General features: G+C 46.5%; 1 protein-coding gene across 1 annotated transcript in view; it reads right to left on the reverse strand.

Moving 5' to 3' along the window:
* The window catches only part of LOC104380953 (vascular endothelial growth factor receptor kdr-like), a 94,609-nt gene extending 82,930 nt beyond the window's left edge, over nt 1-11,679 (reverse strand). Inside the window, exons 1-3 of the mRNA XM_086619916.1 lie at nt 11,493-11,679; nt 10,882-10,978; nt 6,967-7,175 (exon numbers count right to left, since the gene is read on the reverse strand). Coding sequence (XP_086476042.1) covers nt 6,967-7,175; nt 10,882-10,978; nt 11,493-11,679 — 493 coding nt within the window. The remainder of the gene's footprint in view (nt 1-6,966; nt 7,176-10,881; nt 10,979-11,492) is intronic.
* Between the last annotated feature and the right edge of the window lie 4,751 nt (nt 11,680-16,430).

Consider the following 16,430-nt stretch of genomic DNA (forward strand, 5'->3'; position numbering starts at 1 on the left):
GAGGTAACATCACCTCTCCCTTCAGATACTATCCATCAGCCCACAGAGATGATAAGCACTAAATGGACTTGAGGACAGTCATCCACGGCTGTTCTTGTCTCTGAAATTCCTGAACGTTCTCATTTGGCTTCTCACTTTGTTCCAACTAAAGATCATTCTCTCACCCTCACCGTTGGTTTTCTTTATTCAGTCATACCTTAGCAGGGAAGCCTGGGCAGAGTTTCACAGGTTCTTTAAGTTCATGTTTTGACATAATCCTCATGAAGTTTGTCTTCATCAAGGTCAAAATCACAGAGAGGAGGTTTATAATCTCTTCTTTATGTTAATAGGATCATTAGCAGTTAGGTGATACTTTGGTCAGAGCATTTTGGAAAGCTTTAGAAGGAAGTTGCCCAGTTTGCTGTATTCCTCCTGGTAACCCATCAAAGCTTCTTCTAGGTACAGGAGTAACTTCTATAGAGTCACTTGTTTTGAAACTGAGTCTTTGAAAATAAAGGACTTTTCAGTTGGCAGGCCAATGAAAAGAATTGGTGGTGGAATGTTTAGATTAAACAAAAAGCAGAATATTTTCTCTTCAGGCAAACAAAAGTGACTGCAAAACCCCCAGAAGCCATTCTGAGTCAACATGAAGCATTCTGTTTTGGTCAAATGAAATACATTCTTCCCCTGGAGATTACTGTTAGAAACACAGTAATATTTGTAGAGAAAAATATTACTTTAAAAAGTGTTGCTTCAAAAATTGTGGAAGCAAAATGCTTCTCACTGCTGAACAAATAAAAGCCAACATGGAAAGATTAATTTTTTTTTTTTTAAAAAAAAGTCTCCATACTTCAGCTGGAATTAAGTTTCGAGTGTCAGAAGAATTAATACATTTTGAGTCGCCACAACCCCAGATTTTAGGCAGGCATAGCCTTTGTAGAAGATATTCACCAGCTTTACCTGAAGTCCCTTCATTGAGAACAGGTCTCCGACATGAGCTGCTGCCAGCTGCAGACCGTGAGTAAGGCTCAGCAGATAGCACTTACTGAGTGGATAAGAAATGGGAAGGAAGAAGTGGGGAAAAGGTGTGTGTGATTTGGGCTGTCAGGCTTTCGTTTAGAAATTCTTTATCAATGAGAAGGAGGGGATCGTTCCCTCTTCCTGCTGGGTTGTCAAGTGCTGTCACTGACTTAGTGCCAGGAACTTATGCTGCTCACTCAACATCATATCTTACAAAGCTCCTCCACTTAAAAGTGGCCCTTTAGGATATGATTTGAAGATACTGAACGTCTTGATTCAGAATTGAAAGCATCTTACTTCTCCCTTGGATCCAGCCCTTAATACTTGAGCAACAACAGAGAGGGTCCTGCGTAGTGACATCGCCTGTATTCCCACGTCATGTGGCCCTAAACGTTCTTAACGAGGATATGGTGCCAAACCCTTCCACCAGTCTGTGCGAGGCAGCCAGCTTATCTGCTGGGCTCCATGCTGAGCAGACAGGACAGTGTTGGCCTATCTCAGCTTGCTGAGTGTCTGGCAGCAAGCGTAGCTGTCTCGGTGCCTCCAGCATGAAAGAAAGAAGAAATGCATCTCCAGCTCTGTTCCCACTGGTAATATCTTCTGGAAAGCAAGCCAAAGCTCAAGTCAGGGCTGTCACCCCGGCCCTGCATTTCTGTTTCTCACATTCACATTATCTCTGTGAACTGTCAAGAGAATTAAGGAGGCAGCAATCAGCTTCAAAGAACATCAGAACCAAAGTATGATCTCATGTGAGGGGTGCTTTCATGCACTTCCATCCTCTTTTGATTTCTCTTGGTGGGGAAGGGGTGAAGAAGATGGGACTTCACATGTCTAGGCTGTACTGTTTGGTAAAGAAGAGGCTGTGGTTGATGTGACGCTCTATGCGGATGCAGTCCTTGTACCACCTCTCCTCCTCGTTCTTTGCAGTAGCAAGGGAGAGCTCATGCCCTGCCTTGGGGACACCTTGCTACTGGAGCTGACGAGCAGTGAGATGCATGCTCTGACAGGACAAGCTGCTTGGATGCCTCCCCCTTGTTCCTTCAGAATGGTCTTAACAGACCTTGTGCTCTCATACAAAATTCTGTCGTGCTTCAAATTTGATTTCCAGTTCTTGTGCTCTGGACTCCTGGCAGGACTGCACTATGGCTCAAGCTTGCAGTGCTGGTGCTTCGTGGTGTTCAGATGAACTTTAGAAGGAGCCAGAACTCACGTTCTCTGCAGGGGTATCTTCTAGTCACACTGTGTTCCTGCGAACATCAGTGCTGAAAACCAAATGTATGGAAACAAATTACTCCCTCAATCCTGCCGTGTTCCTAACTGACAGTAACACTGAGATGGTGAAACAGCAGCAGCCCAACTGCTCTGGGTGGGAAGAGACTGCTAAAACGTTCACCAATCTGTGTGTCCAAAGAGTGAAACCACTAGGCACAAACAGGAACTGGTGATTCTGAGAGAGTTGACAGGCTGAGAGAGTTGGGGCTGTTCAGCCTGGAGAAGAGAAGGCTCTGGGGTGATCTCATAGCAGCCTTCCAGTACCTAAAGGGGCTACAGGAAAGCTGGAGAGGGACTTTTTACAAGGGTGTGTAGTGATAGGACATGGGGCAATGGCTTTAAACTGAAAGAGGGGAGATTTAGGTTAGATATAAGGAAGAAATTTTTTACATTGAGGGTGGTGAGGCACTGGCACAGGTTGCCCAGAGAACCTGTGGCTGCCCCATCCCTGGCAGTGTTCAAGGCCAGGTTGGATGAGGCTTTGAGCAACCTGGTGTAGTGGAGGGTGTCCCTGCCCATGGCAGGGGGGTTGGAACTGGATGATCTTTGAGGTCCCTTCCAACCCAAACCATTCTATGATTCTATGATTCTACCAGTGCCTGGACCCTTGTGCGGCAGCCAACGCTGATGCGTTGGGCTCACACACGTCATTTCGTGCCCATTACAGTATCTCAGAGAAAGTGGGACTCGTGTTTCTGAAGCAGTTATTTGGGAACCAGTTCTATCATGGCCATGATTATTTCAAGAAACAGAATAACAGCCCTGCTTTGCACAAAGAATAGCAGAGGATGTCTGTTGCTGGCCTGCTCGCCCCGTGTCTGTGATGAGGAGGTGATGGCCTCCTTCAGCCCGGCAGTTCTGGTGTGTGTGGATGGGAATCAAAGCACAGCTTGGAAACTTGGACGCGCTTTTCGAGAGGCTGTTTGGCAAGATGTGCCCAGTTCAGTTAACCACAGTAATAATATCAGGCAAGTCGCTGATGGAGGGAAGCGAAACAGAATTGAGCTCCTGCTCCTTCCTCCTGATGCGTTGACCGCGTGGTACAAAGAGGTGTAGCAAATCCCTTCCTGTTCCGGAGAGCTGCGGACTGGGAGGGGAAATCGCTGGGAAAGCTGAGGCTTTCAGCTGGTGCAGAGAGCTCTTCCAGCTGACGCCCCGAGGACTGCCTTACTTCCAGGCAGTTCTTTGCTGACAGTATTTCAAATAGCTGAGGGCTGCAAGTCCTGGCTCCTGGCTAGGCTGGGGCCTGGGATAGCCCTTTGGGAAGGTGGAGCGAATCTTGGCTTGGTTTGTCTTCTCTAAGCCGTGTTAAATTTTATACGTGCCCCAGGAAACATTGTAGAGGGGGCTGTCTGTCTTTGGATGCCAAATAGCCTGCCCTTTCCTTTGGCACAGGGGTCCCAAAGGTTGAAATAAATGAGTATGTCCCTCACGGGGAAGCATCCACTTGGTTGGGAAGGGCAATTGCAGAAGACAGATGGAAGCAGACGACGTCGGCTAGCTGGCGTTGGCACTGGAAATGCCATCTGCACGGGTCTTGCTGATGTGGGCTCCTCCGTGGGCAGCTGGTGTGCAGTGAGGAGTTGTCCATACTGCTGCTGGTGGAGAGCTGGCTCGGCAGAGACGGCACGTTCTGCGGGCTGAGGGTGGGCTTCCCCCATCCACCCCCTTCTCCGACAGCGGCCACGAGACAAGTGCTCGGCCGCACGCTGCGTCTCGCTGCAGAGGTTGTCCCTCCGAGTTGCCATGAAGTTAAACCCGGCAGTTAAAAAACACCCAACTATTTCTGCTCCAGCCCTGAGCTACGTTGTATTTTCGCCAAGGAGATGGGCAACAGGAGAAGGAGGTTGTCCTGCTTTTTAATTGCCATCCTTGGGACTTGCAGCTGCGGCGGGAAGCAGAAAAAGCCTCGGGAACAATTACTGGGGATTAAGATCCTGAGTTCTCCCTCCCTGCAGACTGTTGGTGGGTGACCCTGCCACCGCCGGGTCCCTTATGAGCTGACTGATGTGCGGGGTCACAGCTCGATTGCACGGGGGGAGAGCTGCCCAACGCCAGATTCCGGCAGAGCTCAGAAACCCCACCAGGGAGGCTGTAAAAACAGGAGCAAGCACAGGAAATAATAGGGAATAAGCAGGGCTTCCGATACAATCATGTTCTCATTTCGGTGTCAAGCAGCAGGCCAGGAACGAAGGGAAAAAAATACCATTCCTCTTCCTTTTTTGGCAATAATGGATTGTAACTTCAGAGGAATCTCCAGCTTTCAGGGTCGGGCTCAACAGTTTCTAACTCCACCTGACTCCGGCTCATAAACACCCTGCTGAGCACTTGCTCTCTCCACGAAACGTCTGGAGAGATGTCTTTTGGACCTCACCCTTGCCTGGCACTCACAGGGAACGGTGAGTTTCTTCACTTGGTGGCAACTGATGGGTTTCTCAGTGATGCCCAGTCAGGCCAATTACCTTAAAGAGCCATGTTTAAATATTGAAGAAAATTGTAGGTGCGTTCCAAATGCCTTGCTTAACTCGTTGAATGGGAGGAAGAGCATGCCCTGAGGACAGCAGCCATGCTGAGGTGTAAATAGCTTCATTTCACTGGGGCCAAGCAGCTTCCTCGGGCTGGCAGCCCACATCCCAGCGGGCACTTGCAAGCTTATAGACTGAGCTGCGGGGGCAGAGCTCTGCTTTGGGGTGGACGAGCAGCTGGCTGGCCAGGACAGGGACCACAGAGGTCCCTGCTGACTTGCCTTTCTCACTGCTTCACCCGTGGAGAGCGCAGTAGAAGCTGGTTCATTTCCTACCCACTTTTCCTTCAATAACTTAAAGCACAGGAGTCTGTGTAAGAGCTTTTAGAGCAGGGAGGGCACGTGACACAATGAAATCGCATCTGAGAGGGGACAATCTTGGAGGGTGATTTAGAGAAAACATCCAGTGCTGTTTTTCAGGGGACAACCTTGGCGCAGCAGTCTCAGACAAGCAAGAGGACATCCTGCCATTTTTTTTTTTAGATTAGCACTGTTCCAAGTGCATCACCGGCAAGTATTTCATAACCTGAGATACTTTCTTAAGGAAAACGCTCAGGCAGTCCCAAAAGGTCCATAACGTTTCCTGCACGTGCTCCCACCATGGAGTAATGAAGGCTGGAGTAGCCAGCCAGGGCACTGAATCAGGATAGGGAATGGAGTTTTCAATGCACTGTTTCCTGAAGCGTAGGCATGGGGCTGGGTTAACAATGTGAGATGTGGGGCATCTGAGCAGTGTGTAATGAGAAAAGGAAACAGCTCAGCACAAGAACTGGGGTGGATAAAGCAGCCAGGACTTAGAGTAGCAAGAAAAAATCAGAGAAAGGAAATAGAAAGGGAGGAAAAAAGTACTGCAGGAACTAACAAGTAACACCAAAAAGCTGCTTTCCGATAAGAGGAAGACTTGCTGCGAAAGCAGGATAAGGGTAGAAAGGGACTATTTTCAACAGGCATAAAGAGACAGGAAAAAGTCATCCACGTGGCTCAAACAGGTGTGTTCACCTAGTAGTGCAGGAGTTGGAGCTAGCAGTATAGGTGTATCACAGTCCCCTTGGGATGGACATCGATGGTTTCACCACCGTTAGCAATACTGCGAGGGGTCAGAGCTGCCCAGCAAATACATGTGTTTTCTGTAAGGATGAGAGTGCTGAACTAGTCAAATAATATCAGACAAACTCATTGCCTCTCTGGCATTCGTTTTAGTAATCGCATTGTAGCATTTACTAGAAAAATGAAATTAATTCATTTTCCTGAGTTTGCGGGGAACCGAATAGTTCAGCAGTGGAGTTCATGTCATCCCCTATTCAAGACACTAAAGGTCAACTCCTTTATCTGACTGCTCACAAGCTTGGCTTGGAAGATCCAAGATGATTCAGTGGTTTAGTAAGGCATTCATCAAGTAGATTTTAAAAAATATCAGCATTTTTGAGGAATATTCTTCTAACAAAAATTTATATTATTGAAATGGTTGGTCAGTGTGTTACATTGACTTAATCACAGAGGACGATGCTGCTTTGAAGTTTCTGCTTCCATTTGTTATTGGATCTGAACTCTGATTCTGACACATGAGGGAGAGGCAGTTCAAAGAGAACAAAAATGAACAATTGGTCATTTTTTACAATAAAATATATATAATGCAGTCATCCAGCTTTGCTAAGTGTGTCTCACAGATGTGAAGGACAAAGCAGTATAAAAATGTGTAGGAGAGAGAGGAATTACAAAGGATGTTGTCAAGGAGTTTCATGCCTGGGGAGGAGAGGAAAGAGAGAGGACTTGGGTATTCAGGATGACTCTTATGTGATGGCAAAACCCTTTAGGATAAAAGAATTTAGTCTTAAAAGCACAAGATGTTTAAAGACATCAGTGTGTCAGTAATTTGAAACGCAAAATTAGATGGTACAATCTAGTTTTCAAGTCCCGGAATCGAACAAGATGGGTAATTTCTGGTTCTCACATCTGTGTCCCTGTGAATTCAGCTGGCATGAAATTCCAAATATGTCCAGCCTCTTGAAAATGGCAAAGCTGGTGCTTGCTCCAGTGCTGGGCCAGTGGGGAGGTGGGATTTGTGAAAGCATCTGAGTTGAGTTGCTTGTTCTACCTCGCACAGATCCCACAGTTGAACACGACTTATATTACCAAAAAGCCATAACAGCAAAACGAAACTAAATTCCTACCTTTAACAAACACATAAATCTTGGCCATGAGATCCTCCTTAGATGGGGCATCATCATGAACGCAGGTGAAGTAACCCGTGTCGTTAGCTGTGACTTTCCTGACGACGAGCATGCTGCAGCTTTGCCTTGTGTTATTGCGACAATTACTTATGCGCACCCGGTCCTCCTTCTGCTCCTCCCTCAAAACCCAGCTCACGGAAGGTGCTCCCCTGCCAACACAACACACCAAAATTAGAGATAGAGTCATGACTTCAGCCAAAATTCGAGCTTCCTCTGGCCAACTGTTGTCAATGTTGCCAATGTTCTTACTCTTGTCATTTGGAAATGAATGATGGAGGTTGCTGGGTGTTTGCGTATCCGCCCATAAGGAATTAAGGTGGATCACCCCACGTTCTTCCCCAGAGCAGAAGATATTGCTGAAATAGTCTGTGGGAACTGTACCAAGCGAGCTCCTGGGGGAAAGTTTAATTTTTATTTTAATGGAGTTCCTGAACATGAGTTTGGTTTTATAATGCTATATTTTAGCCACTTCAAACATTAGAAAACACCAGATAGAACTATATGTTTTTTCCAAACTGAGGACTTTGTATATTTTAGCAGCTAAATCAACGTATATTTTCTGAACACTGAGGCTGCGTGGAGAGAGAACATTTACATAACTTTGCATCACCTTTCTTGCTTAATCAGCAGTGACTCAGTCTTGATTTTTGTGAAGGGTCTGGAACTAATCAGATTACAAATCTTAGAATATCTGCTCAAGACACATTTTTTTTTTCAATTGACCTCATCATGGCAGTCAGAACGTAAAGCTAGCAGGGCAGATGATACACCATTTTCACCCACCTGACCCGTTCGGTGTCTTACCTATGAGCACAGCTAATGTCAAATGCAATTCTACTCAGTTCTCTGACAAAAAGCGAGACCTTTTCGTAACCTGTTGCAGGATTGAGAGCGAGCTCTCAGCTGGTAACAGGCACTGGTTGTGTGAGTCCTATCGTGTCGGAAAGACTTGGCCAAACCATGGCAGCAGGAGCTCTTGGAGCTCTCTTCTGCTTGGGATGCACTTTGAGGGCTCTGGTGATGAAGATTATGGTCTTTTTGTAGCAGACTGGTTTTTGGTGGCCAGTGTGGAAACTGGTGGGGTACAGGGTTAATCGTCCATGGATTCTTTTGGGGAAGAAGTTACTGAGAGGGAGGCGGTTCTGTCTGTCTATGTTTGCAGGGAGAAGCCACTCTTCAAAAGGATGGGGGGTTGACTCACCCCTTCTCACTCAGTGAATTCCCATTGGCCCAGTGGCATTTGCTGAGCTGAGGAAGGAGTAGGAACCTCTGGATTTCCCCAGCTCAGTGTCACCAGGGAGAAATCCGGTCTAAACACATAGACTCGGTATAGAGATGGGAGTACTAGGTGTATCTAACAAGCAAGCTGTGTGAAGTTTCCAGTTAGCTAATAACTCTTAACTACCCTTTCTGTGCCCGTGGCTTTGTAGTGGTGCGATAGGTGCAACAAGGGAATGTGTTTGCCAGCAAATTCAGTGACACTTAAACAAACATCCTCTTGGCCCTCATTTCTGCCCGTCCTTTTGTCGCCTTCCTGAAGATGATGCAGGCACGGGGATGAACTCTTGAGGTTATTCCCAGCACGTAGCAGAATGAGAGCACTGGGAAAAGTATGAATATCCTCTCTGGTGAACAGCCTCACCCTCGTTTTTGGATGCACTGTTGACTTGGACAACCCCACCTCATCCGTCATACCAGTTTCCTGTCCTTCAGAACACTGAATTATTTTTTTGACGCAGACGTCCCTACCCAGGGCTCTTCCCTTACCTTATCAACGTCACTAATGACGTAATGACCACCTCTATCAAGAAATGGGACTCCTGGCCCGGAATATGGAACAATGCCACTTCACATTCAGACACTCAACTCCCAGCACGTCATCATGTCCCTGCCCCTCTGCTGTCGCCCAGTCTGGTGTCCGTCAGGGCTGGAAATCCGTAACAGTGACTCTGCAGAGCACGTCAGGGATTTCACACGCCTGTCCTTCCTTACATGTGCCCACTTTTCCTTCTGCATATTTTATCCTGGTGGAAGATGAAGACTTTAGCTGTTGCTTTGGGATTTTCATACATCTGGCAGAGGGGAGTAGCAGCAGTAGCTTTGGCCAGGCTGCCAAAAATCAGGAAATCCTGGCTGAGAACCTCAAAGGAATGGAGTTTAAGGGAGAAGGGATGTTCGCACAGAGTTATCGCAGTCTTCGGCAGCTGCCTGCTCGATCTGCCACCTCGTGCTGTGCTCCACACAGCCCTAATGTCCCCGGGAAGCACGGAGGACTCCAGAGCTCCCTTTGGGCCAGTCCAGGGCTAATCGGAGCCTGCAGACACCGGTGTGTCAGAGGAGGCAGATGACAGACATCCACAAAGAACTCTGTACAGGGAGTCTTGCACTCGATGTGCAGAACTCACACTTTTCCCTTCTATTCCCTGCTCTTGCGTGACCTGAGTCAAGGAACCGAAGTTCTCCAGAGCTCTGTTCCTCTGCTAGCACGGCAGCATGCTGGCATACTCTGTTTCTCAGACCTGTTGTGTGGATTTATTGCTTTGCATCCATAAAGCAATTTGGGACTGAGGTGCTAATAATATTTTCATCTATTTTTTCATCTGGTGATATGAGAAAAATAGGATGTTCCTGCAGATTAAACAGGCAGTGGATGGAGAACTGCTGCAATGTGTTGATTTAATTGGCCCGGAGCACTACACTGAACTCATGTCCACATAATGTGTTTTATGAAGTACTGCATCTAGGTTTTAAAGGACTATTTAAACTTTATTGCCATCATACTTGCTGCTTGCCAAGCTAAAAATACCACTGTAAGGTTGTTTTGACCTCATAAGCCACACGGCTAGCTGGAGGTATTTGGAAAAAAAATCTGCAGAAGACATCATAAATTTACACAGTATGAGTCAATTCATCTTTCACTATAACAATGAATTAAATAGACTAGGACAAAATTCAGAAGGGACGTATGTGTCAGCATAAACTACAGTGTAAGTTCACCTTCCCACTACTTTTCTTTACTGTTTCCAGTAACTTCTGTTGCAAGAAGCCATCCCTGTGGTGGCCACAGTCAAGGGGACTTTGCAAGACGGTGTAAAAGTGATGTGTGTGCGTGTGAAAGTGCTCTGACTGTACTACATACAGTTGTGTGCCAGCCACCTGTGACCAAACGCGATATCCCCCATTTCCAGAGGATCATCTCCCTGTAAACCCGTGTCAGTACCATAATTTTGCTTGTTTTTACACATTGTGCCAAGAACCAAAGAGCTGACGTAATTTCCAATAGCAGCAGTCTGTTTTTTTATGAAGTCCTGGTTATCTTTGATTTAAAGAATATGATATGTTTAAGCAGGTCAGGTCTTTGAGTGTGCACATACTAACTGCTCTTTATTTAACTGTCATCTTGTAGGCCAGATGGTGTTTGAGGTAGAAAGTTTAAGCTCATAAATGCATATGGAAAGAGCTAATGACATGCCCTGGTGATCTTGTTCATCATTTACTTATGGACAGGGGCGAAAAAGTGATGGGAGCTGCAGAATCTGAACCTGTTTTCAGATGAGGATTTTCCAGCCCTGGCTTTCAGCATGGTACATCCCCCTCCCATAAGCTTTCCCAAAATCAGGATTTTGCCCCTTTACAACATAAAGGATCTGGCCAAGCTGAATGCTGAGCTGAGACTTCTCCCTGCTCTGTTACAGCCCGTTTAGTTCTCCTCCGCGCAGCAATGCGTGTGGGGTAAACGGCCCCAGTTCCCAGCTGGCCGTGCAGTGGTCTTTGCTCTACCCTACCCAGAAGCTGTTCTGTGCCAAGGTAACCAATGCAACCGAGGAAATCCAGCGTCGCTGGAGCGATCCTTACCTGCATTTGATTTTTAGGGTGTCTCCTGGTGAGATGACGATGTGGTCTTTTGCAATGCTTAGCGTTGGTTTCTCGAAAAGTTCTTCCTCAGCAAGACCTGACCCAAATAAAGAAGAAAAGATCATTAGGGCGGCTATTCAGTATGGTTAGAACAGACACAATACAGTCGAGGCAAGCTTTTTGTTTTGTAAATAGTTCCTAATTTGGGGGCCCACACAGTGCTTGCATTTATACCGATGCAATTCAGTTGAGCGTGGAGTTAGTCCTGAGATCCCCTTAGTTTGTTTTTAGTTTCCTTTATTCATTTCTTTCTTTTCTAACATCGAGCACCTGCGTCTCTGCTAATAGTCTTTCTCTGCTTTTATTTAGAGATAGCTTTGTTGCTGAATTACTGCCGTTTCAGGAGAAGAGATTCATTTCAAAAGGATTTTACGCGCATATAAAAAGGGAAGGATTCACGTCTTTGGGAAATGATGTGCGAGCTCATACGTTACATTTGAATCAATGGGAGAAGAGGAAAACAATAATTCTGGGGAGCAACTCTTTGATTCACAACTGTGAAGCATCTGCTCTACTAAAAGCAATGAAAAGCCTGCTGTTTTCCAAAGCACCGCTCACAAACACCGCGTTTGAACTAAGCAGCGAGCTGCCTGCTTTGTGGGCATCGCCACTGTGTGCCCTGTCATGCTCCAAGGTGAATCTGCCATGCTGTCTGGGACTAGTGTGGCAAGGTTTGTCAGGTCTCTGATGGCACTGGTCTTCAATGACAGTAGCGATAAAGGTCTCTCTCATCATCATCTCGTGGCTCGTGAAATGTCTTCTGGATGTGAAACTGTCCTCAGCGAGACGCATATCTGAGTGTGCATCTATGACAATATAATTTTTCAGAAAGTGAAACTGAGAAGAAACAGAAGTGAGGTTGGCCAGCCTGGTTTTCTTGTCCAAATTCAAAGTAACATAATCAAGGGAAGGAGAAAACAGACTTAGATAAGTATCTCAATTTCCAAAGCTCTGATGTTAAAGCCATATGTTTTCTTTCCCCTCCTGCTCTTCAAATCTCTATCTTCTCCTTTGCCTTGAACTTGATAAGCCAGAAATCTTTAGCTGGGCTTATAACAGAGGCATTATTCTCAGCAGAATAGTGAAGATAACATATCTAGCAAAAAGAGAAACATTAGGGTTTAACTTTTCAACTGGATGAAACAGTGATTTTCTTGCCTCCCACCTCCCATCTCTCATCTCTTTTTAGCTGGATTTGAGTAAAATGCTCTTAGCCTGGCAGAGTGTCTCAGTGTGGAGAGGGAATCACTCCTGCTTTGGAGAGTCTGGCTTCTTCCATGAGCCGTTCAGATTCCCATCAGTAACTCAGCGGAGGCCAGCTAATCTCACAGCACCAGAGGATCCTTCCCAAAGGGGATCCTGCCCAGACAGCATGTTGCTGGACCCCCTTCGAAGGCATATGGACCCTCCCTATAGACCTCTACCTGGGACTGCATACGGACCCTCCCCATAGACCTCTACCTGGGACTTTAAACTGGTCCTGACCATTGCTTAAGCATCAGCGTTATCCCCCGTCGCCCGCCTGGTTTTGCACGACTGATGACACTGTAGCTCTATCTCCAAAGTCTTTTGTGGAACACGAGATTGGGGTCTGGCCAACACAGACTCCCCCCAGTGCATCTGTGTGACGTTATTCACCATGGCCCTACCTAAAAACTGCCATTACATGTAATGCTGTGGAAGCAGAATATCAGTGGGTTCCAGCCCTGCAGTTCCCCCGTCTTAAGAAGTACCGTTATTCCTAGACATGTTCAGGATGACACATGCAGGGTACAGCATCACATTTAACAAAGAATCAACAGAAAAAGCCCCAAACTCTGCAGGAGGAGACAATATCAGCCAAGTACCCCCTTGCACTTGACCCCGAGTCCCCACCGGTTTCTAGAAACAACCAGTTCACACTGAGCATGGGCTGAGCTTTGGCGCGGGTTATTTCGTGGTGCTCTGGCATTTCACTCTCTTAAGACCATGTGCTGAGCTTTGCAGAAACAATCCCAAAATGGCCAACAGCTTTGAATATGTTTGTCAAATGTCATTTAGTTGGCTAACCGAGGGTCGTGTGGGTCCTGTGCAGCTCTCCCAGCACACAGCTGCTGCCGTGATCCGCTCTGGGCTGTTTACACTGTCACTTCAGCCAGGTGCTGCTTCGAATTAGAAAATCCTGGGGTTTGAAATAATCCTGTGTTTCTTTCCTCTTGTGCCTCAGTTGTTCTTAGGGCTTAGAGGGGCTTAGCTGATGGCTTGAGCTGGCCTTTTGGTCAGGCTTGAGTTTTACCTCTCCTGAGCAAGTGTGACCCTGTCGGAGGGCGTTAGACCTGGGCTGCTGTTGGGACCACAGAGCAACGCAGTCTTTGGGCTTTTATAGTATTTGAAACTGGTTTTGCTACAAGAAAGAAAAGTATTTTTCAATTATTCTGTTTATACTTCTGAGCTACTTCTTTCCCAAAGTTTATTTTGGCTTCAGGAGCTGAAGAAAAGAAAAAGCAAAGTGTAATTTCAGTGCTTTTCTACCCCATGGAGGACAGGAGGAGAAATTCCTCTGCCACACTCCCATTCGATCGCTGCTGCCAGGTGACAGAGGGTTTAGACAAACACAGTGTGTGCCCTTTCTGGCTCACCAGAGCCAAAGCTGAGTGGACTGGGAAAAAATAAAAATAAAATTGAAGGCCAAACAGAGAGAGTGGTGGGGGAAAAGGTTAGGCTGTGCTACATCAGAACACCTAAATGCCAGAACTGGCAGGATGATGCCTCACAAAATTTTTAACCTCCCTTGGTCCCTCTGGAGCTAGACTTTATTTTTTGGAGGCAAAGCTGGAGACAACCCCGGGGCATGTTGGATCAGAAGAAAAGGATCTGCTCCACTTCTGTATTTATTTTATATATTTGAGGAGGCTCGTGGCTTTAAGAAAACGTTGGGATGCTGCAAGCAGCGTTCTGCAGAGAGAAGCGGGCACGTGGGCTGCAGCATCCTCAGCAGCACAAACCCTCACCTTCCACAATCCTGCACCCTAACGTTTGGTTGGCTTTGGGTTCTCATTCACACCCGTCGGTGGTGCCAGGGGAACCTGGGTTGGAGGTAGATGTTGGTTAGCTTGTACAAAGACTGAGTTTTCTGGGACGTTGTGTGTGTGCAGGTCTCTTACTTGCTGGTGAGCTTTGGGTTGCAGGAGTTGTGAAACACAGGCAGGTTTGATCTAGTTCTGGGAAGGAGAAAGTTAACCCAGTGTTGGCATTCCATAGAAAAGCATTGTTTAAATACACCGTGTAGCTTAGTTGCAGGGCTTTTCCTTCTTCTTAGAATGAACGTGAATGTTCACCATTTTAATATGTTTAATTTCAATTTTATGACTTTAATCAACACGTCTCACACTTCTTAAAAAAAAGTTTTCCACAGCTACTCTAATAAAACCTCCTAGACTTGAAGAACATCTCTCTGAGATAGCATGCTGTGGCACGCTATAAAACTGGAACCTACAACCTGCCCAGGGTGGGGTGGGAGACCCGTACTGCTGGACTACGTCCAGCTGAAGCTGATGTGCTCTGATCAAACAGCTCAAATTACAGTGTCCAGGCCTAAAATAACATTATCTTCTCTGCTAAACAACTTTGGTCCTGCTCTAGGACGACAAGGGTCATAAAATTATAAACAAGTACTCGCGCCAACCATGGCATTACCAAAGCAAAGCTCTGCAGAGGAGCAGACAGCCTGGCAGGCTCTGTTCTGCAGAGCGATGTCTGAAGGCCCAGGAAACAGCATCATCATCCAGGCTGTCCCTGCCATTCGCTTGGTGAAGCTGACACTGCTGCCTGGTTGGGGTGAAGAGCCTGGTGCAGTGTCCTTCTGTAGATCCTCTGGCATGCTTTGGGATAAGATGCTAGTGATAATACTGCAGAATTAGCAGAGAGCTGGTGGCCTCCTGCAGAGCTACGAATAGGTCTTAGCACAGCATCCCCTCTGTAAACCAAGGGAGAAAGATGGGCTCCTTCTGGGAAGTGACGTGTTGCATCTGATGTTTGGTTCCTGCCCTCAATTACTTGTTCCCAACACAAGTTGACTACAGCAAGACTCAAGAGTGTAGTGTCACCAGGCTCAAGATAGCCTCTGGAAAGAGCCCCAAGTCAGGTCAGACCTTCTGTCCAGCACCTCACTGCACCATTTCTAATTCTGAGAGTTTATTCTTACCCTCACTGTAGACTTTAGCATTCTGCTCTTGATGGTGAAAACCCCAAGCACAGCTACACAAATCCTTGGGAGTGAAACGTGAAAGGTTGACTGGTACATTATCCAGGGAAGAAAAGTATATTGCAAGCTGTTTTTCCTGGGATAATCTGATTTTGCAGCACTGCCAACATTAAACACGGGAGGATCGCCAGGCAGAGGGTAATGTGTGACCTCCCTCACCTCCATCAGATGATTTCTAAGCCTATCTCACTTGGCTGAGGGAGATCCCTCCCACGCTAAGGGAATGCCTGATTGTTCATGCTAGGGCTATCAGTGAGAATGGAGAAAAAACTATTTTTAATCTCTGTTTCTTATTATAACAGCCTTCCTCCAAGCATCCTCTAGGCACTGTAACTACCCAGTAGCTGTCCCCAGAAGAGCACTTGCAATCAGTTTTAGAGCTGATTTCAGTGGGGGAAAGGGAGAGGCACATACACAACGTGTGAAAACTGTTTTTTTTCATTGCTGGCAATAGATATTGGGGATACTTTTGTGAGCTGTGCTTACCTTAAAGCATCACTGAGTCAGAGCCTGGATGGGGAGCATAATCTGTGCTCCAGAAACGCTTTGTGGGATCGATGGGGGCTGTGAGAACAGCGTGGTGGCCCTGGTCACCAGTAGTAAGGTGGTCACCAGTAATAAGGTGGTCACCAGTAATATGGATCATGCAGATGAAGAGCTGCCACCTACGCTGCCTGCCAGGGAAAAACTGGGGACAGCTCAGGCTCTGCAAGTGGCTTTGTGTGTGCAGCAGTGAATGGCACGAAGGATGTGCCACGGGTACCTCATCACAAGCACACAGTGTGAGCACATCTGAAAAATGAACAGGTTCCTCTTTTAAAGGGTGTTTTTGTGACTATTAGCCCCAAGGAAATCCCGTTTTCTCTGGAATTAGAAAGCTCCAGAGTTCACTGAAAAGCTGTTTGTGTTTAAACCAGTGGTCTGCAATCATTTGAGGATTTATTTCAAGGTTACCCCCTATGAAAAGAGAAGACACAACAGCACTGCCAGCATTATTGTATCACAAGCCTTGCAATATTTGGTATGTTTATTAAGTCTTCAGCTCCTGGAATCAGCTTTCACTTGTTATACTCGAGTAATCTTCTATTATTTGAAAGGCTTGAAATGACAGTAGCAAATAACTAAAAAGACCCACCTCCCCCCCTTTTTGTTGTGAATTTGGATGGGAGAGGACATGCAATTTTTGATTCTGCTAGGCTCGTGCACTGACATTGTTAAAATGTCTTGTGCTCTCTATTCAAAATAC

This window comes from Tauraco erythrolophus, chromosome 13, assembly GCF_009769465.1.
Source record: "Tauraco erythrolophus isolate bTauEry1 chromosome 13, bTauEry1.pri, whole genome shotgun sequence".
Classification (NCBI taxonomy): Eukaryota; Metazoa; Chordata; class Aves; order Musophagiformes; family Musophagidae; genus Tauraco; species Tauraco erythrolophus.